The sequence below is a fragment of the Miniopterus schreibersii genome (assembly GCF_964146895.1).
Source record: "Miniopterus schreibersii genome assembly, chromosome: 1".
NCBI classification, from domain to species: domain Eukaryota; kingdom Metazoa; phylum Chordata; class Mammalia; order Chiroptera; family Miniopteridae; genus Miniopterus; species Miniopterus schreibersii.
In genome coordinates, this window is record NC_138101.1 from 143,304,794 (window position 1) to 143,325,324 (window position 20,531).

Sequence of the window (20,531 nt, forward strand, 5' to 3'; positions counted from 1 at the left end):
GCGCTGGAGCAGAAGCTGAACCCAGGTGAGGGGAGGCGCTGGAGGTGGGGCCAGGCCCTCATTACCATACAGCTGATGCCCGCCCTTCTTCTACCTCTGGGACCACGCCCCCTCCCCCCAGTCTCCGGGACCCCGCGTCTTAGGGCTGGCACGCGCCAAGCCGGGGGCGGGGAGGGGGTCAGAAGGGACCAGGCACGCGCTGGACGCGCACCCCCATCCCCCCGGCCACAAGGGAGGGAGACGCCCACCAGGTGGAGGGAGGGAGCTCTGAGCCTTAGACCCTGCGCCCCTCTCGGTGTGGCGTGCGACCACCGAGAGGGTCAATGCGCCCGCTCGCTTCCTTGCTGAGCCCGGGAGGCGTGGTGGGTGGTCGCTCTCGGATTGAGGCCTGACCTAGCGAGGGCTCCAGAAGCTCCGTGAAGGAGCGGGAGATCCGAGTCCTTTAGCGCTGGTTTCACTTTCCGGACATAAGTTCTTTTTACCTGCTGCAGGTAACTAGCGCTGGCTGCGGACGCACCTCGCCCGTGGACTCCCCAGTGTCTCTGCCCCCCAGAACCATTCCAGACTCACTCGCTCACCTCCCGTCCCATACACCCCGGCACTCCCCCTATTCTCCCACGGCCGGGGTCTACGCGCGTAACCCGGTGATTGCGAAGAACTGGTCCTCTCCGCACGCGCAGAGCTGGGGGACCCAGGGGCTGAGAGCCGCACGGATGGGCGGGGACCTGTGCCTGACTGGCTGGCGGGAGGGGGGGGATGGCGGGGGCGGAGGCCCCCTCCGGGCGGCGCTGAGGCTGTAGCGGAGGCCGGAGGGGAGGGGAGAGTGACAGGCAGAGAGGAGACGAGCCAATATATATAAGGAAGGCTCCCGAGCGCGCAGGTTTCAGTAGCGGCGCTGAGCGCAGGCTGGGGACTCCAGGCCAAGAGCTGCAGCTCAAGCCGCCCCAGTGCACTGCACCCGGGCACTAGCCGGTTTGCAGCCCCAAGATTAGCCCGAGGACACGTCCTCCGCGAGGCCGCCGCCCAGCCGCCCTCACCTGGATTACCTGCCGCGGCAATCTGAGCGGAGCTAGCGAGAAGGCGAGGCGGGAGGAAAACGCCGAACGGAGCCTTGGTTTTTCAGAGACTCCTCCACGGGTGGACACACGCGGAGGCGGCGTCCCGAACCAAGCCAGCTTCAGGGCGGGCGGGTGGAGAGAGCGACGCCCCAGGGAATGGCAGCCGCGTCCAGTAGCGCCTCTGGTTGGGCGCTACTGTTGCTGGTGGCACTTTGTCAGCAGGTAATGTCCCGCGCCCCCTCCGCCCCCTCCCAGCGCGCTCCGGGCCTGAGCCCTGGCGTCCACCGAGCTGACGGCTCCCCTCTCTCCTTTCCTGGTCCCTGTGCAACAGCGCGCGGCCGGCTCCGGAGTCTTCCAGCTGCAGCTGCAGGAGTTTGCCAACGAGCGCGGCGTACTGGCCAGCGGGCTGCCGTGCGAGCGGGGCTGCCGGACCTTCTTCCGCGTCTGCCTTAAGCACTTCCAGGCGGTGGTCTCGCCGGGGCCCTGCACCTTCGGCAGCGTCTCCACACCTGTGTTGGGCACCAACTCCTTCGCCGTCGGGGACGACAGTAGCGGCGGAGGGCGCAACCCTCTCCAGCTGCCTTTCAATTTCACCTGGCCGGTGAGCACAGCCTGGGCGCACTGGGAGGTCACGAAAGCCAAGAAAAGAGGGCTCCCTGAGACCAAAGCTTTTCCCCCAGATTTCCTTGCTCCCCTACAAAACAAAACAAGGGGAGTTCGCTTCTGATCCTTTCTTTCGACTCTCTCCTGGGACCTCATCCTCTGGAAGGCTCTCACCAGTCTCCCTTTCCCAGTTCTATGCTCTCTCTTCTCCCAGCTCATGGGATATGATTTTCGTCATCCCGGCGCGTCTCCCACCTCCGAATGGCTTTCGCGTGCATTCCCGCATCCTTCAGCGCCTCCTATCCGGGGTTCTCCTCTCGCCTTTCGTGCTCGCGCGCAATACTGCGCGCAGACCCGTTAGGTTGACCGGGGCGCGGTAACTGTATCCTGCAATTAGATTAATTAAACCGGCTGCCGCAAGGCACCCCCCCCACCACCACCCAGCTCATCTCGCTATCTCTCCGTCTTCCCCCGCCCCCTCCATCCGCTTCCCAGGGAACCTTCTCACTGATCATCGAGGCTTGGCACGCGCCCGGAGAAGACCTGGGGCCAGGTGAGTAGCTCGCTCCGCCGCCACAGGGGGGCGACACGGCTTAGCGCCGAAGGAGTTAACCTGTAATAATAGGCGGGGGAAGTGCGGGGCGAGGGGGTGGGGGGCCGGACGCTCAGCTCGGCCGGGAGCTGCGCCCCGCGCTGGACGCTCGGATTCCGCCCGCTGCCTGGACTCTGAGCACAATTGCGTTTCCTGCGGGTTATTTTTGGCGTGGGAACGCGGGGAGCACGGCGGTGAGAAAGGCCGAAGCTGCCAGCGCCGCTGACGGGCCCCTTCCTGTATTTTACACCTTTCGCGAATTCCGCTCCTTTGGAAAGGGAATAATGGCTTTGGGATGTTGTTCTGACACAGAGGAAAAGGATATTTCAGCAGCACAACAATTCTCACTTTGAAAAGGAAAAAGAAAAGCATTCCCCATTTCTGAGGGCAGAACCCCTGAGCGGGCGCCCGAGGACCCCTTGCTCCCAGGGTCCTCCCTCCACGGAGAGCTTTTCTTTTTCTCATTTCTTTCTTTCTGTCTTTTCCCCCCTTTTTTTCCATTCTGACCTCTTTTCCTCTTTCCCCTGCCTATCTGCTTCCAGAGCACTGGGATATCTTAACATCCTTCTATTGTCCCCCTTTTGAATAGTATCAGGCCCCCTGCACAGGCGCACACACAGGGCAGCTAAGAAGTGGGACCCTTGGGTTCCTCTGGACTGTGCTTGCTGGCAGGTGGGGGTCATCTGGACAACTGGTTTGATCCAGCAGTTGCTGGCACCCTTGGGGACAGGCTGCCCTTCCTTGACCTGGCCCTCTGCCCCTTCAGAGGCCATGCCACCAAACGCGCTCATCAGCAAGATCACCATCCAGGGCTCCCTAGCTGTGGGCCAGAACTGGTCATTGAAAGAGCAGACCGGCCCTCTCCCAACAAGGCTGCGCTACTCTTACCGGGTCATCTGCAGTGACAACTACTATGGGGACAACTGCTCACGGCTGTGCAAGAAGCGCAATGACCTCTTCGGCCACTACGTGTGCCAGCCAGATGGCAGCCTGTCCTGTCTGCCTGGCTGGACTGGGGAGTACTGCGAACACCGTAAGCAGCCAAGCTCTCTCCCACTTGCCTGGAGGGGGGTCCCCTGAGCAAAAAAACAGAAAACAAACAAACAAAAAAAACGGTGGCTGCTTCTCCTCACAGCCTGCCTCCCTCACAGAGCAGGTCTGGGCTGCCCACTAGCTGGGCCTCGGGAGCAGCTGGGGATGCTTAGGACAGGTTTGGGCTCAGAACTTTCTCTTCTGAGTGCTCCTCCCCATTGTGCCAGAGCTTCAAGAACCCCATTATTGCATTCCATCCAGCCTGGATTCTCCTTCCCTGTGCCACCGGTTCCCTTTAGGACAGCCATGGCTCTTCTGGGAGGCCAAGAGTTGGAAGTGAGCTCAGGAGAACTGGGGGCACCCCCAAGGCCAGGAGAGGGAGAGTGGGCTTCAGAGGCGTTGGCATCCCAACCTCACCCAGCTCTGTTTTCTTTCCTCAGCTGTCTGTCTTTCTGGCTGTCATGAGCAGAATGGCTACTGCAACAAACCAGCAGAGTGCATGTGAGTAGGGGACAGGAAGTGGGAGGGGGACATCCCCTGGCCAGACCCTCAGCTCACCTCAGCCTCCCTTTTGTTTCACAGCTGCCGGCCAGGCTGGCAGGGCCGATTGTGCAACGAATGCATCCCCCACAATGGCTGTCGCCATGGCACTTGTACCATTCCCTGGCAGTGTACCTGTGATGAGGGCTGGGGAGGCCTATTCTGTGACCAAGGTGAGTGAAGGCAAAGAGAGGACGAAGAGGGGGTGGGAGAGATGGGCAAGGGGTGGGAACCAGAGTTATCACCTGGAGCCTTCTTACTTGGTGACTGCTGAGCTGGCTTTCCCATGACCCTTCAAGGAGCTTGGGGCTTTCAAGGATCTTTACAATTGCCTTAGAATAAGATGGTGGGTGCTTATTCCTCCAGTACTGGGTAGGCAGGGTGGCTGGAGAAGCCAGGAGGGTGACAAATTGGTAGCCTGGAGATTGCATTCATAAATTCTAGTAAAGCTGTGCCCTGGCCGGTGTGGCTCAGTTGGTTGAGCATCATCCTGTGCACCAGAGAGCTTGCTGGTTTCCAGTCAGGGCACATGCCCAGGTTGCAGGCTTGATCCCCAGTAGGGGGCATGCAGGAGGCAGGCCATCCATGTTTCTTTCTCATAGATGTGTTTCTCTCTCTCTCTCTCTCTCTCTCTCGCTCTCTCTCTCCCTTCTTCTCTCTCTAAAGTCAATAAAAACATTTTAAAAAAATTCTAGTAAGGCTAGAGAGAGAGGGATGCTGGGCTCAGTTCCTCTTTCTACCTCATAGTTACCTATTAACCCCCTAAGTGTTTGCTTACCTGCCAGGGCTGTTTGAGCAGCTCTCCCCTAAACAGCTGTCTGGTGGGGTGTGCCCACCAGCTGCCCGGAGGCTGGGTGACCTGGGCCTCTGGGTGGAGTGACATCTAACTGACTTTTCGGTGTGGGCAGAAACAGTCTCCCTTGTTCATCCTCAGTTGCACTTGCCAGGCAGCTGCCTGAGCCCACACTGTCCTTCCTGGTGTTTGGCGGGGCTGTTCACTCTTCTGGCTATACAGGGGTCTGCCAGCCCAACTGTGGAGGAGGGATCCTTTATCTCTTTCATCCTGGGAGCCAGCTGCAGCATGTGCCTCCCATTTTCAGGGGCAAATGGGGTGGCTGCTGCCATGGAAACACCAGCACAAGCCTGGGTAGGGTGGGCAGAGGGCTTGCCAGGATAGAAAGAACTTGCCTAGGCCCTGGCTCGCTGGCAACAAGGGGCTTGGAATTCAGCCCCTGTATTGTGCCTGTGTTGTTCCCCCCCCCCCCAAATACACACACACGCACACGCACACGCACACACACACACCCCTGGTTCCTGCCCTTTCTCTTTCCTCTGCCCACATTTGCTCCAGGTGACACAGTCATATACTCATCACATGCAAACACAGCCCTCACAGTCCCAATGTTTGCTCTGTCTGGTTCTCCCTCCCTGTCCGTCCCAAATAAGAAAACAAGTACATTTCAATTTTTTTTCAATCCTCAACCACGGATATTTTTTCCGTTGCTTTTTGGAGGGAGTGGAGGGGAGAGAGGAGGAGAGAGAGAGAAACATCGATGTGAGAGAGACACATCAACTGGTTGCCTCCTGCACCCATTCTGACCAGGGCCAGGGATCCAGCCTGCAGCTGAGGTATGTTCCCTTGGCCGGAATCAAACCCGGGACCCTTCAGTCTGTGGGCCAGTGCTCCAACTACTGAGCCAAACCAGCTAGGGCAATACTTACATTTCAAAATACCCTCATAATGAATTCCCCTTTAAAAAACTGCCCGGTCACTACCTATAGTGGCTCTTGCCACCCTGCCCCTCCTACCATTTCCACCTGTTAAAATGTTATCCCTCCTTCCAGGCTTAGCTCAGCTTCCCCTCCTCCATGAAACTTTTTCTGATTTCCTCCTCAGCACATGGCCTTGCCTTCCACTCCTCTTCCTTACCTTCATCTTATTCTGCCTGCTGGTGTTTGTGAGCTTACCTGGCAGGCAGTTGTCCATCTGTTTTTCAACTTTGGTTGATTGCACTGGTCAGATGTGAGTCAAGGTGCTTCAATATACATGATTTCACTGGAGGAGAAGGGAGGGTATTTGGGCCTGGATGACTGAGTTGAAGCCTCTGGGCCAAACATGGGCAGTGAACTTACACTACAAGGAGCCTGGAGGTGGGACGATTCTCTGGCTCTGCTCAGCTGGTTGGTTCCTGTCTCTGCAGATCTCAACTATTGCACCCATCACTCCCCATGCAAGAATGGGGCAACGTGCTCTAACAGTGGGCAGCGGAGCTACACCTGCACCTGTCGCCCAGGCTACACTGGTGTGGACTGTGAGCTGAAGCTCAGCGAGTGTGACAGCAACCCCTGTCGCAATGGAGGCAGCTGTAAGGTGAGGCCCAGGCCAGTGCAGAAAGGCAGAGATCTGGCCAGGTGGTGCCCAGCATCCCCACCGCAGGAAGCCATAGGCAGGCATTGTGGACATATGGGGCCTACCCCTCCGCCATGCATCCCTGCCCCCCAGGATCTGACTTTGGCCCTTTTCTGGTCTCTCTCCAGCACCAGGAGGATGGCTACCACTGCCTGTGTCCCCCAGGCTACTATGGCTTGCACTGTGAACATAGCACCTTGAACTGTGCCAACTCCCCTTGCTTCAATGGGGGCTCCTGCCGGGAGCGCAACCAGGGGACCAGCTATGCCTGTGAATGCCCTCCCAACTTCACTGGCTCCAACTGCGAGAAGAAAGTGGACAGGTGTACCAGCAACCCGTGTGCCAATGGTGCGTCTTGTTGCCTTGCTAACTCGGTGTATCAGCCCTGGGGACAAGAGCGCCTTCTGGTGAGGGAAAGTCAGGAGACGAGAGAGGCCTTGTCTGTCATTCTGGGGAGGCTGAGTGGGTCCCCTCCTGCTCTGGATGGTGAAGAGCTTGCTTGATGAGCTGGGTAGCTTTGGAAGAGGGGCAGGTTAGCAGTGGGTGCAGACCTTAGGAGAAGGAGTAGTGTGTACCCTGAGTGGCTTCCATTCCTATTTCCATTCCTAGTCCCTACTAGGGTGGCCACTGACCTGCCCCAGGAAGTCCTGGGCTAGAGAGAGGGATGCCTGAGGCCTCTTGTCCCTCCTCAAGGGAGGCTGGTGTGGTCGAGGCCCTATTCCTGAACACCTTACCTTGCCATGTGGCCACATGGAGCCTGGTATGGCACAAGGCATCTAGAATGTTCAGCATCTTTCGGGCTGCAAAGCATGCTGGTTATCTTTGTCTCCTTGGCGTCCTGGTGACTTGCTGTGAGGCAGCTGAACAGCACTGTGCAGGAGAGAAGCCTCAAGAGCTGGAGAGAGGTTGGAAGGGCTGAGATGGAGTCTGCTCTTTGGCTAATCACTTAGTTAACTCCCTGGAGCCACAGTTTCTTCATCACTGAATGGGAAATATAATACCTGTCCTCTCTCTTTCATGTGGTTATGAAGATCAGATGAAACAATAATAATTACGTTTATCTGAACATTTACCATATACCAGGGATGCCCTCCTGCACTCTTGCATAGTCCCACCTAGCCCTCAGAGATCTCCTGTGGAGGGGATAGCACTGTACTCCAATTTAACAAGTAAGGAAACTGAGGCTTAGAAATAAGGTAAAGCAACAGGTGCCAGATCCACAGATTCAAATCCAAGCATATTTGTCTGATTCTACTGTAAAGCTCTGTGAGATGCTAGTGATTTTATACATGAGCCCATGGAGGCATAGCAACCAGGGTGCCCTCAACTCCAGGTCCCCTGACTCTTTGTGCAGTGCTCCTCATAGTGGGACCTGTAAGTGCTGGCTGTGTTTATGGAGGCAGGACCTGAGCTCATACCTGGGAAGGAGCGCTCACCCTCTGCACCAGAGGGGTTCCCAGGCGATTGCTGACTTGTGCCCTTTGTGTACCTACAGGAGGCCAGTGTCTGAACCGAGGTCCAAATCGCATATGCCGTTGCCGTCCTGGATTCACAGGCACCCACTGTGAACTGCACATCAGCGACTGTGCCCGCAGCCCTTGTGCCCATGGTGGCACCTGCCATGACCTGGAGAATGGGCTCGTGTGCACCTGCCCTGCTGGCTTCTCTGGCAGGCTCTGTGAGGTGCGGGCATCCAGTGACGCCTGTGCCTCAGGACCCTGCTTCAATGGGGCCACCTGCTACATTGGCCGCTCCCCCGACAACTTCGTTTGCAACTGTCCCTATGGCTTTGTGGGCAGCCGCTGCGAGTTCCCTGTGAGCATGCCACCAAGCTTCCCCTGGGTGGCTGTCTCCCTGGGCGTGGGGCTAGTGGTGGTGCTGGTGTTGCTGGGCATGGTGGCAGTGGCTGTGCGGCAGCTGCGGCTTCGGCGGCCAGATGACAGCGGCAGGGAGGCCATGAACAACTTGTCAGACTTCCAGAAGGACAACCTGATCCCCGCTGCCCAGCTCAAGAACACAAACCAGAAGAAGGAGCTGGAAGTGGACTGTGGCCTGGACAAGTCCAACTGTGGCAAACAGCAAAACCACACATTGGACTATAATCTGGCCCCAGGACCCCTGGGGCGGGGGACCATACTGGGGAAGTATTCCCACAGTGACAAGAGCTTAGGGGAGAAGGCGCCACTGCGGTTACACAGGTGAGCAGCACCTAGAGGCCCAGGGCCTGGCCACAGACCAGACCCCTAAGTGGTACTATCTGGGCTCCCTCAGGACAGGTGGGAGGCTGGCACCAGGCCTTTGACTGCTTTTAAGCAAACAGGGTTTTGCTACTGATCTTCCAACAAAAGTTCCACCAGGGGTCTTTTGTCCCTCCCTCATATTCATTCATTCATTCATTCACAAATGTCAAGTGTCCATATGGTGTCTCTTGTGACTTCCATCTTTCTGTCATGGCTTGCCTCTAGAGGCAATGCTGGCTTTTGCCAGGCCTGAGCTCCTCTGGTAAGGTTGGGGGTCCAGTGGCTCTCTTAGGGGTCTGTTCCTGTCTGTCCCCCAGGCTAGCGTTGGGCAGCCCCGGTCCCTGTGTCTTCTCCCAGAGCCACTTATGCCAGTGCCCTTTGGCTCTCCAGGGTCCAGGTTAGTGCCCCTACCCTTCCCCCAGCCCTCTCCCCATACCTCCCTCAGCAGCCTGTCTTGTGTTCCCTTAGTGAAAAGCCAGAGTGTCGGATATCAGCGATATGCTCCCCCAGGGACTCCATGTACCAGTCTGTGTGTTTGATATCAGAAGAGAGGAACGAATGTGTCATTGCCACAGAGGTGAGTGCTGGGCTCGCCTGCCCTTCCAGCATGTCCCTGCCTGCCTTTTGGGGTTGGGGAAGTGGTCTGGTTACTCTTGACCCTAGGAGCCACTCTGGGGTGGGTCAGGACCCTTCCTTGGCAGGCCAAATTCATAGCTCTTGGGTTGGTCCTTGCTGGCCTCGTTGAAACAGAGGGTGTGAAACAGGAGCCGTGCTGGTGAGCCCAGCCTGGTCTCTTCCTGCTGCGCTAGTGCTGGGCTGGGCAGCTGTGGCACCTGGCCAGCTCCCAGGCGCTGCTTCCCAGCTGCTGGTGGGTGAGGGTGGTTGCCTTGTGCCTCTCCTGCCCCTTCTCCCTGGCTTCCTCCATTGCCCCACTTTATGAGTGTAGGCTCCCAGGCATGTGCATGTGCTGGGACAGAAAACTGGGGAGGCCTGTCCTACCTTTCCTTCACCCCACCTGTCCCACTGGCTTCTCCCAGGGAGGCCCAGGGCAGCCTTGGAGGGAGGGCTTTGTACTCCGGGGTAACCTACTCTCCCACTTTCTACATTCTCCCAGGTATAAGGCAGAAGCCTCCCAGGACATTCCAGCTTTGCCCAGAGGCTGGACCTTCCTTCTGCATTGTTTACATTGCATCCTGGATGGGACGTTTTTAATATGCAACGTGCTGCTCTCAGGAGGAAGAGGGAATGGCATGAACGGACAGACTGTGAAACTCGCCAAGAGATGCAGTACCTTCCACATCTCTGGGTGTCTGTCTGGCATCAGATTGGCAGCCGCACCAGCCAGGGGAAGAGAGGAGAGGTGCCACTTGGACCTGCCCTGCCAGCGGTGGCCTTCAGAGGGCTCCTTTGGAGCTCTGGCCTGTTTTCCAGAGGGAGTGGTAGTGGCCCTGTAGGGCTTGGAGCTGCTGTGGCCTCCACTGGCATCTGTGTTTCCAAAAGTGCCTTTGGCCCAGGCTCCATGGTGACAGCTGGGTCCAAATCAGAGAGGAGAGAGGAGGCCAGTAAGGGCAGGGTCATCTGTGGGCCAGGAAACCACCAGGTGTGGCTGTTGGCAGGGGGTTCCCCTGCAGGTAGGTGAGCACACGCAGGGGGAGGAGCACTTTCTGCATGTGCCTCCAACTACTGTGTATGAGCCTTGCTCATAACACCACCCAGCCTCTCCCTGGCCCAGGCCCTCTGGGTAAGAATGTTGGTAAGCCTTACCTGGCTTCCAGAGCCTCTGGCCTTTGTGCCTCTGAGCTCGTGTGAGCAGACAAGTAGAGGGCCAGCCCAGGGTGCCCGGCCTAACTAGAGCGCTCAGGACAGTGATGTGGGAAATTCCAGTAAGGGAGAAATTTGGTGTTGTTGTCACCCAGGCCCTTTCCTCTCTCAAGCCCATTCCTATGGCCTTGAGTCTGAGCTCTGCCCATGCCCACTACTGCCCCTAGTCGATCTTCAGAAATCAATAATATGAGTTTTTATTTTGTTTGTTTTTGTAGTTTATTTTGGAGTCTAGTATTTTGATAATTTAAGAATCAGAAGCACTGACCTTTCTACATTTTATAACATTATTTTGTATATAATGTGTATTTATAATATGGAACAGATGTGTATAGGAGTTTATTACTTCTTGGGTCCTGTCTTTGTGATGGTCGAGTGGGAATCCTCTCCCCATCCTCTCTGACTCCCCTTCTCATATTGCTGCCAGCTGCTCCACAAGAACTTCTGGGCCCCGTGCATACACTTGGGCTTGGCCTGCTGTGCTCCAGGCTCTTGTCCCCTTCCATTCCCTGGGGAGCCTGGCCTCACCCATCTAGTACCCAGCCGAGGCCAGCCTTCCCTGCCTGATGGTAGGAGGCTGGCTGTGGCTCCCCCACCCCCCTTCATTCTCCCAGAATTACTTGGGGGATATGCTCCCTGGCCTAAATCTATCCCCCTTTTCTCTCAAGTCTGAAAAAGCTTATGGGCCCCAAAGTCAGCCTGGGGGATATAGGAATTTCGGGAAAGAGGACAATCCTGCCTGTTTCCCTCTTTTCAAAAGGGTTCTCTTGTTGAAGAATGGAGTCTCTGAACCATGATGGCATCTGGGTCCTTCCTCCTGCCAATGCAGGGTTTTAGATGGGCTGGCACCTTACTCTTTTTTTCAGCCCCAGTAGGGCATTAGTCTTGGGGTGGGAGGCTTTGCCTTGGGTCTAGCCTCCTTGCAGCTGGGCAAGAGAGCTGTCTGGGTACCTGGTCTGCAGGGAGGGGAGGAAGAGGAGAGGGTGGCTTTCCCTGAGTCCAGGTTTCTCTGGCTGAGACACTAATGAGGAAGTTTCCAGTCTCAACTTCATGCCTAGTTTCCTCTAAGGTGCAGAATGGTCCTAGGCTGCCAGTCCTCTCTTTACGGCCATAGACATACCCCATGGAGAGCAAATGGTGAAAAAAATGAGCCATCAACAAGCTGAGCAGATGCTTTCAGCTCTCAGCCTTTCAGTAAGGCAAAATAGACCCGCCAGATGCTCCCAGTGGAGTCCAAGTATATGCAGTGCTACTTGCCTCCGTTTCCTCTTTCGTCCTGCACACAAACAGCGTGCCTACCCCTGATCTGAGTGCCTATGCCAGAGACCTGGGAGCCAGAGACCTAGGCTCATCACACTCTGCACGCACAGGCTCCACGCCTCACTCATTGGTGTCTGTTCCCTCGTTGCACACACAGGGTATCAAACAGGAAAGCATTCAGGGAACCGTTCCCACAGCCTGAGCCGGCAGCAGGGGGAAGAACAACACGACCTCACTCTTCCTGCCCAAAATGAAACAGGAAAGCAGCTCCCGGACCCTGGGGGGTGGGGGAAACTGGGCTGGGACACGCAGGCCAGATGACGAGGCTCCCATGTGGGGGACAGGTAGGACACCCGCAGGCCTGCACGTCCACACCACCAGGCTGTGCTGGACTGCACTGACTGCCAGCCCCTTAAAGAAGAGCCCTGGAGAGGAGCTAGCTGGCTAGACCCACTCACTGGCTCTGATACCCTAGACAGGGAGCTGGGAGAGCCCACCACACCAGCTTTCTGGGGAAAGGCGACCCACGTGTGGACTTGGTCTGGGCAGTTCCAACCTGTAGCTCATGCCAGGCTCCATCTCTATCGACGTGGCAGAAGATGGGCCAGGCACTTGTGGTGTAAACAGGACACGGTGGAAGTCCTCCTCTCCCCAGGATTTCCAGATCACTTCCTGAGGGTCCAATTCCTTCTCGTAGGTAAGGTACCCAAGACTTTCCTGATGGAGTGTCCAGGTGCACAGGAGAGGTCCCAGGCTTGGCAGAAACAAGGTCAGATGATAGCTCTAGACTCACTGTGGAGTCCTCTCCATGGCTTAGCAGATGCCCATATTTAATCTGCATGGGTATTTCACAAGAGAATTCAGAGTTTAGCAGTTCATGAACAGCCTGGAGGCAGTGCCCTGCCCACAGGATAAGTCTGACCCCACAGTGACCTCCAGCTCTGAGGACAGCTGCTTTTTCAGGACTCAGTGGCTGGGAAGCACCTGGATATCACTGTGGGGAGGTGAGTCAGGGAGAGGCTGTGAAGAAGGAATGAACGTCTTTATTCTGCTTGCTCAGCCAAGGTCACCTCTGCTGCTTCAGGGCTATGGGCGACCGATCAGGGGGCAGAAAAAGACAATGGCTCCTACCTCCCCCTATCCCAAGCTAGATTAAACCGCCAGACTAAACTCAGGTAGTATGAATGCTCCACCTCTGACGCGGACCCACAGGGCTCTCCCCTCTTTGCGGCGCTCCCAGTCTTTTCGTGGGTCGCCAGGATCCGCGGACCCAGCCCCCTCACCCCCACCCGCACGGTCTGCTGCCTTCCAGGAAGGGGATGGAAGTGATTCACTCCGGGTGCTATGACTGTCCCCTGCGGGGGAGAGGATGCGCCAGGGAGGTCCCAGCAGCCTTCCCAGGGCGGCCGCGCCCTCCTTCGCGCCCAGGGCGCACGGTCCGACCCCGCGGCCCGACCGGATCCCTCTGGACGCGGAGGCGCGGTCGGCGGCGGAAGGAGGCGGGGCGGCGGGGCGGTCGGCCCTCCACCTGCTGTGGCCGCCGGGCGCCCCGGAGGTCCCGGGCTCCCCGCTCCCCCCGCTCTTTGTTACAGCGCGACTTCCTGTTTGCGGCCGCCGGACCTGGGCTCGCTTCCCGGGCCGGGAAGCCGCCGAAGGCCGCGAGTTTCTCGCAGACTCCCCCGCCCTCGCCGGCTCCGCCTCCGCCTCTCGCACCCGAACCCCGCCCCCCGCCCCCCGCCCCCCGCCTGGGAGCCCAGCTGCCCGGCACCAGAGGGCGCTGCGGGGCCATCGGCCCCTCCAGGCTGGGGGTCAGCCCTTCTCGGTCCTGGGGAACCAGCCGGGAGAGGGGCAGCTGGACGCGAAATCAGTTTTCGTCCTTTCGGCGCAGAGCTCCCTCCAGGCCCCGAACCCCGAGCCGAGGGAGTAAACCGGGGAGCGCTCACCGCGAGGCTCTCCCCTGAGTATGGCTCAGGCTGCCCCGAGGCAGGGCCGTTTCGCACGCTCTGACCCGCGCAGCAGCCGGCTCCCCCCACCTCGCCGCCCTCCGGCCTCCCCCAGCCAGCATCCTGATGGAGGGAACGGGGAAGGGCTGGAGAGGGCACCGGGTTTGAGTCCCGAGGCTGAAGCTCCCCGCCAGCACCGCCTGTTATTACCAGGTGACCTGGGACAAGTCCATCTATTCCTTCATTCCTTCCACACTGTTCGAGCCCCCTTTATATGCCTGACATTGGCGACAAAACATGGTCACTGCCCAAGGACGCCAACCATCTAGTTAATTAACCTTAACCTCTCAGAGGATAATACCTCTTGCACGTTCCTGCGAGGTTGAAATGAGTTAGAGTATGAAAATATTTGTGGGCAACGAGTTTCCCCACTGATGGGTTAAGTCTTCTCAAGCTATGCTAGCAAACCACAGGATGGGGTGGGCTAGAGAGGAGCTTGGAGTCTGGATTGATGGACTCAGCGGTAGCCCTAGGACCAAGGAGGCAGCTGAGATCCCAGGTTGCCTCCACCATTGCTTCCCTTCGTGCCTCTGTCTTTAAGGAACACCAGTAGGCTGGGTCAACCTCTTCTGATGTGGGCAATAGTGGAAGGGAGACCCTGGCTGTAGGAAGGGACAGCAGGACCCCCAAGTCCTCAAGAGTCCCCTTCCTCTTGGAGATCTGCCACACAAGTGGGTTTTGCCACCTTTTCCCTGGCCTCTGGGGCCCTGTTTCCTATAACTCTTCGGCTAAGAGTGGACTCAGCCTGCTCCCTTCATCCCTAAAGACCCCCTGAGGGCACAGCACAGAGTCCAAGAAGCCAGCTGAGCCTATGGCCAGACACAAGGTAACCGGAACCTCAGGAGTCTGGATTTAGCAATAGGTCGGCTCTGGACACAAGCCGTCCTGTGTCATGGCAGAGCCAAAGCCCTGTGAGGCAGGGCCAGCCTGTCTGTCTCCAGTGATTCTTTCTCCTGGCTCAGGGAGGAAAAGCAAAAGGGGGTTAGCAAAGAGGCATGTGCCACTTGGCCTGTCCAAGAACTGATGTCTGTTTTCCACAGTGGCAGACATCTGGGCCAAGCCCATCATACTAAGCCTGTCTGTTGTTCCACCTCCATTAGTGACTCCCTTCACTCAGTGTGTCCTCTTTCATCTCTCTGCTAAAAGAGATCTAAAACATTCTGGGGTCTCCTTCCCATTTTCAGTAGGCCCTTGGGGGATTGTGCCCCAGCTGCTCTCATTTAAGGGGTTTCACTTACTTGGCTGTCTTTGGGCCTCAGAGTTTGCCCCCACAGTCATAATTCTCCAAATAGGCTGCTTTCCTGGAATTCTTTTCTAAAACCAGGTCCTACCATACTGCAGCATTTCTGTGGGGTCTGATGTACGACTCTGACCCTATGGGTATCTGCTCCGCACTAGCCTTGTCACTCCACTGAAATGCTCCCCACTGCAGTTCTCCTTAAGCCCAGCAGCCAGCCACTTCCTGGCCCCACAAACCACACCTTCCTCTTTCCTTGGAATTGGGAGCAAGGCCTTACCATCCCAACCCTCTGTTGGAGCCCTGACCTCTCCCCTTCCAGGTAGACTAGGCAGGAGGTTTGAATAACTGGAACCCTGGCCACCCTAGGGTACCGGATCAGCTGCATCTTCCTCCCTTCTTGGAAGCTAGAAGTGGGTAGGGTGCCAGGTTTTCCCACCATCCCATGAACTCTTCTGCTAGGACATGGGTGAATCCTTATACAGTGGTACCTCGGTTTTCGAACATCTCCATTGACGAACATTTCAGTTTAGGAACACGGTAAACCTGGAAGTAAATGCTTCGGTTTTCAAACACGCCTCGGAAGTTGAACATGCCACACGGCTTCCTCTGACGGCGAGATTCTGAGGCCTACCTGTCGGCTGTGGATCCCTCGGTTTTCGATCGTTTCAAAACTCGAACATTCTGGAACGGATTGCATTAGAAAACCGAGGTACTACTGTAGTCCCTGCTTTTGTGGATGGGGGAACCAAGTAGTCTTTGCCCCTTGCCCCTTAACCAGCTGAGCATCTGTCTTCTCTCCCTCTTCTGAGGTGGACTATATTGAGGGATTCAGCTACTTTCTTTCCACCTGTTTGCCAAAGTATTGGTGGGACTTATGTTCTTCTTACACATGCCAAAGGACACATTGATCTCTCTGAGGTCTGTCAGAAGCGTAGCCCCCTCATAGATTGTGGGTTATTTATTCTATTAATTAATTAATTTATTGATTGGTTTAGTTTTTAGAGAGAGAGAGAGGAAGGGGGAGGGAAAAAGAGAAACATCAATTTGCTGTTCCACTTATTTATGCATTCATTGGTTGTTTCTTGTTGGTTTTTTTGTTTTGTTTTGTTTTGTTTTTTTAATCCTCACTGGAAGATATTTTTTCCATTGATTTTTTAGAGAGTGGGAGAGAGGAAGAGAGAGAAACATCGACCTGAGAGACACATCGATTGGTTGCCTCCTGCACGAGCCCCAACCAGGGCCAGAGACTGAATTTGCACTGAGGTACGTGCCCTTGAACAGGAGTCAAGCCTGGACCCTTCAGTTTGCGAGCAAACGCTCTAACCACTGAGACAAACTGGCCAGGGCCATTGGTTGTTTCTTATATGCTCCTTGACTGGGGATTGAACTCGCAACCTTGGCATACCAGGATGATGCTCTAACCAACTGAGCTACCTGGCTAGGGTCAAGTAATTTATTTCTTCTAGCAACCCTCCCCCCAAACATACACAGAAAATTTCTCTTTGCTTAAGCAGCTATTCTATTTATAGTGTTCTTGGGGGAGACTATCACCCATTCTGCCTTTTTAAAAAATATGTCTTTATTGATTTCAGAGAGAAGAAGGGAGTGGGAGAATGGATAGAAACATCAATGAGAGAGAGTCACAGATTGGCTGCCTCCTGCGCGCCCCCTACTGGGGGTGGAGCCCACAACCCAGGCATGTGCCCTGAGCAGGAATGAACTGTGACCTCCAGGTTCATGGGTCAATGATCAACCACTGAGCCACACCAGCTGGGCCATTCTGCCTTTTAAAAATACTCCTTTAGCACCTTATTAGCTGGAATGATCTGTGAACTGTATGGCAAGAATGAAGGATGAGATAGCTGGAGGTTTCCTCCACTGAATCAAAAATACTTACCCTCATCACTTTCCTGACCCACCTAGTTCTTCTGAGCTGTGTCAGGCTGAGAAGTAGGGTAAAGGAAAACACACTCTTCCTGCGCATCTCTTCTATTCTCAGTACTCTACTACAGCAGGTCCTCAAGTTGTCATTTTGCTCAATGCTGTTTCATTATAACGTTGATGAGAAAAAAATCAGTTCCCAGCTGGGGCCACCATCTGTGTGGTTTCCATGTTCTCCCCATGTCTGTGTGAGTTTTCTCCAGGTGCTCTGGTTTCCTCCCGCATCCCAAAGATGTGCATGCGATGTGAATTGGTGCATCTAAATTGTCCCAGTCTGAGTGTGTGCTCTGTGTGTGTATCTGTATCTGTGTGTGCCCCTTTGATGGAAGGGCATCCAGTCCAGGGTTGGATCCTCCTTGCACCCAGAGCTGCCAGGATAGGCTCTGGCCATTCATGATCCTGAACTGGAATAAGCAGGTTGGAAAATCATCATCTTGTTTTTATTCATCTTTCTTAAATGTATGTATAGCTCACACTTATTTCAATGCTTAATATGGAGTCTTTATTTAGTTTAGTGATGTTTTTGTGACCAGTAATATGCTATAGGAACTTCATTCTTGTTTATCTCAATTAGCCTGTGGTAAGGTTGGTTTTGTTATATGTTGTTTTGCTTAAAGTTGCAGTTTCCAAGAACTTATCAGAAACTTTAAGTGGGGACTTACACACAATCCTTTACTTCTGACACCAGACATGTGGGTTTTTCACACATCAAACAATTCTGCAACACCAGCTGGGTGACCTACAATTTAACTCAGTCCCGACACTCTCTGCCTGGAGATAGCATCAGATCCCACAGATTAAGGGCTCACTCTCACAAGACTGCCCCCTCTTCAGATGCCAATTGCAAGTCCAGGTTGTTACCTGGGCTTCTTACTGACTGGCTATAGATTGGAGGTTCCCCAAACTCCCAGCCTGGGTTCAATTAATTTGCTGGAGTGGATCACAGAACTGAGGAAAACAGTTTACTTATTAGGTTACCAGTTTATTAGAAAAGGATATAACTCAGGAACAGCCAGATGGAAGAGATACATAGGAACAAGATATGTAGGAAGGGTTTCCGTATCCTCTCCAACCATGCCACTCTCCCAGCATCTTCACATGTCACCAGCCTGGAAGCTCTCTGAAGCTTGTCCTTTTGGGTTTTTATAGAGGCTTCATTACATAGGCATGATTGATTAAATCATTGGCCATTGGTGATTGAACTCAGTCTTCAGCCCTTGTCTCCTCCCAGGAGGCTGGAGGCCTGGAGGTGGGACAAAAAGTTCTAATCCTCTAACAACGTAGTTGGTTCCCCTGGCAACCATCTCCAATCCTTAGGGACTTCCCACAAGTTCCCTCATTTCGATAAACTAAGGCGTGGTTGCTAGAGGCTTTTTTTTTTTTTAATCCTCACCTGATTGAAACATCTATCGGTTGCCTTCTACATGCACAAACTTGGAAATCGAAACCAAAACCTAGCATGTGCCCTGATTGGGAACAGAACTGGTAACCTTTCAGTGCTCCGGAGGTTGCCCAACCAACTGAGCCACACCAGCCATGGCCAAATATATATTTCTTATTATAAATCACAATATTATGATAGACTATGACTTTATCCTAAATAAAATAGAAAGTGAAAAGCCTAAAGTAAAAATAATGAGCCAACATGTGTTAATTGCTCTCCCACATAGCAAGTGCTGGTTAAGGTGTTATTTTTTTCAAAGCTCATCAGAACCTAGGTTGAGAAAACAGAGGACCAGGGACAATGTGCCTGCGGTTGTCCAGATGGTAAAGGGTGGAGTAAGCCTCAAATGTGGGCAAGCTGGGCATAGAGCCCACCTCTGAGAAGGTTTTTCACCCCTCTGGAATCAGCAAGTTTATAAAGCAACTTCATCACTTAGCATAAATTAGCATGATCCCTTAGCTCCTAAAACACGCCCTTCCTTTGTTTCAGATAACACCAGGAGTTGATTGCAGTGACTGGAATGAGAAGTGAGAAGGAACAGATCATAAGGAAATGAGAAATGACTGCCTGAAGAGTAACAATAAGGAAAGATTAATTTGGGAAAGGTCCAAAGCAGGAAGCCACCACATGCACATCATGTGCAAATCATGTGCGACTCTTCAATGTGGAGGTAATGCTCTCTCATCACCTTTCATGAGCTGGTACCTCTGTAGGCATGACATCTGCAGTCCCTTCCTGAGGGGATTTTGGGAGAAAAGATGGAATGGTTGCTGCAGATGTTAAAGAGGAACCCGCTGAGTGCGTCATTTACTGCCAGGGAGTGTCCCACTGGGAGAGAAAGAGACAGATGTTGGTAAGGATAAGCAAGGAATGAGAACAAGACATGTTCCTGGGAGCCCTAGCCAGTTTGGCTCAGTTAGAGCGTTGGCCTGCGGACTGAAGGGTCCTGGGTTTGATTCTGGCCAAGGGCATGTACCTCAGTTTCAGGTTCGATTCCTGGCCCAGGTCAGGGTGCATGCAGGAGGCAACCAATTGATGTGTCTCTCTCACATTGATGTTTCTCTCCTGCTCTCCCTTTCACTTTCTCTGAAAAATCAATGGAAAAAATATCCTCAGGTGAGGATTTTAAAAAAAGACATGTTTCTGGGAAGGTGGCCTAGGCCCCAGGCCAACTTTTGTGGGGATTCCTGTTTTGAGGGTGTCAAGGTTGAATCTGTGTCTTGCAGGATTCCTCCTCTTCTAAATCCCAGCGTGCCTTGGTCTTTTCCAAGTAAGAACTTCACTTCTACCTACTTTTGTGGGAAACCTTCATGAGCCAGCACTGTGTTGATTCCCCTGGGCCTTCAAAGGTGAAGTCTGTTGTAAGGGAGCTCTCAGGTTCATGGGAGGCAGAATGTCAAATGCTTATCAGCAAGGAGGCTCTGAGGTTGGACTACCTGTCTTCAGTTCCAGGCTCTACCACTTGCTGTGTCACCATGAGCAGATTACCTAACTTCTATGCTCCAGTTTGCCCATCTGTGAAATTATATTTATCTCACAAAGTAGTGACGTTCGAAATAGATGTAAAAGCATTTAGCACACTGCCTAGCTCATGGTAAACTTGAGATAAATGATTGTTTCTGTTAGAAGCATGAGGTAGAGGGGACAAAAATATAAACAGAAGTGAGGTAAGGGCCTATGGAAACACAGAGGAGGGAATGTCTAACTGCGTGGAGTAGGAGTTCACCAAAGGAGTTATTAAAACCTGGGGCCTTGGTCCTGGTGGGAAGAGTTCTTAGAATGGGCATCTTGAATATGTTCCCCAGGTGATTCTGCTATGCTATCTGCCCCTTAGCTACCAGAAAACCATTTATGCTTCTTTAAAAGGAACTTTTCATTATTAAAAAGTACATTTCATAAGCCTTGGAAAATAGAGAAGAGTCACCCATAATCCCAATACCACAATACATTCATCATTATGGTACCTCCATTTTCCCTCATGCATCTTGTTTTTGTTTTAATAGTTTTAATTATAGTGCATGTGATAATCATATTTTGCATTTTTGCCTTACTATGCAATCATAGGCATTATTAGTATGTTGTTTTCATAATGGATTTTTAACTTTTTTTTCCTCTGTGTTTTTGTTCTCTTAAAAAAAAAGCCAGACAATCTGAACTGGTATAAAAATAAAGTACAGCCTGGCCGGTGTGGCTCTGCGGTTGAGCATCGACCTATGATCCAGTAGACTGAGGTTCGGTTCCAGGGCAAGGCATGTGCTGGGGTTGCAGGCTCCATCCACAGGAGGGGGCATGCAGGAGGCAACCAATCAATGACTCTCTTTCATCACTGATGTTTCTACCTCTCTCT

At 53.9% G+C, this 20,531-nt stretch overlaps 1 protein-coding gene across 1 annotated transcript; it reads left to right on the forward strand.

Moving 5' to 3' along the window:
* The first annotated feature begins 828 nt into the window (after positions 1-828).
* On the forward strand, positions 829-10,641 carry DLL4 (delta like canonical Notch ligand 4). Its single transcript, XM_081129539.1, has 11 exons — positions 829-1,280; positions 1,390-1,659; positions 2,157-2,214; positions 3,020-3,286; positions 3,726-3,786; positions 3,868-3,998; positions 6,027-6,196; positions 6,364-6,583; positions 7,731-8,433; positions 8,944-9,052; positions 9,590-10,641. Exons 1-11 carry the CDS (start codon positions 1,215-1,217, stop codon positions 9,593-9,595), a joined length of 2,061 nt encoding a protein of 686 aa, XP_080985665.1. The 5' UTR covers positions 829-1,214; the 3' UTR covers positions 9,596-10,641.
* Positions 10,642-20,531: the final 9,890 nt, after the last annotated feature.

What these genes read in the sequence shown, in the direction of transcription:
- DLL4 (XM_081129539.1), top strand. Translation starts at nt 1,215, where the DNA reads ATGGCAGCCGCGTCCAGTAGCGCCTCTGGTTGGGCGCTACTGTTGCTG. An exon ending in TGGGGAGTACTGCGAACACC is followed by an intron (nt 3,287 to 3,725) that starts GTAAGCAGCCAA and finishes TTCTTTCCTCAG; the next exon opens with CTGTCTGTCTTTCTGGCTGT. An exon ending in AACAAACCAGCAGAGTGCAT is followed by an intron (nt 3,787 to 3,867) that starts GTGAGTAGGGGA and finishes TTTGTTTCACAG; the next exon opens with CTGCCGGCCAGGCTGGCAGG.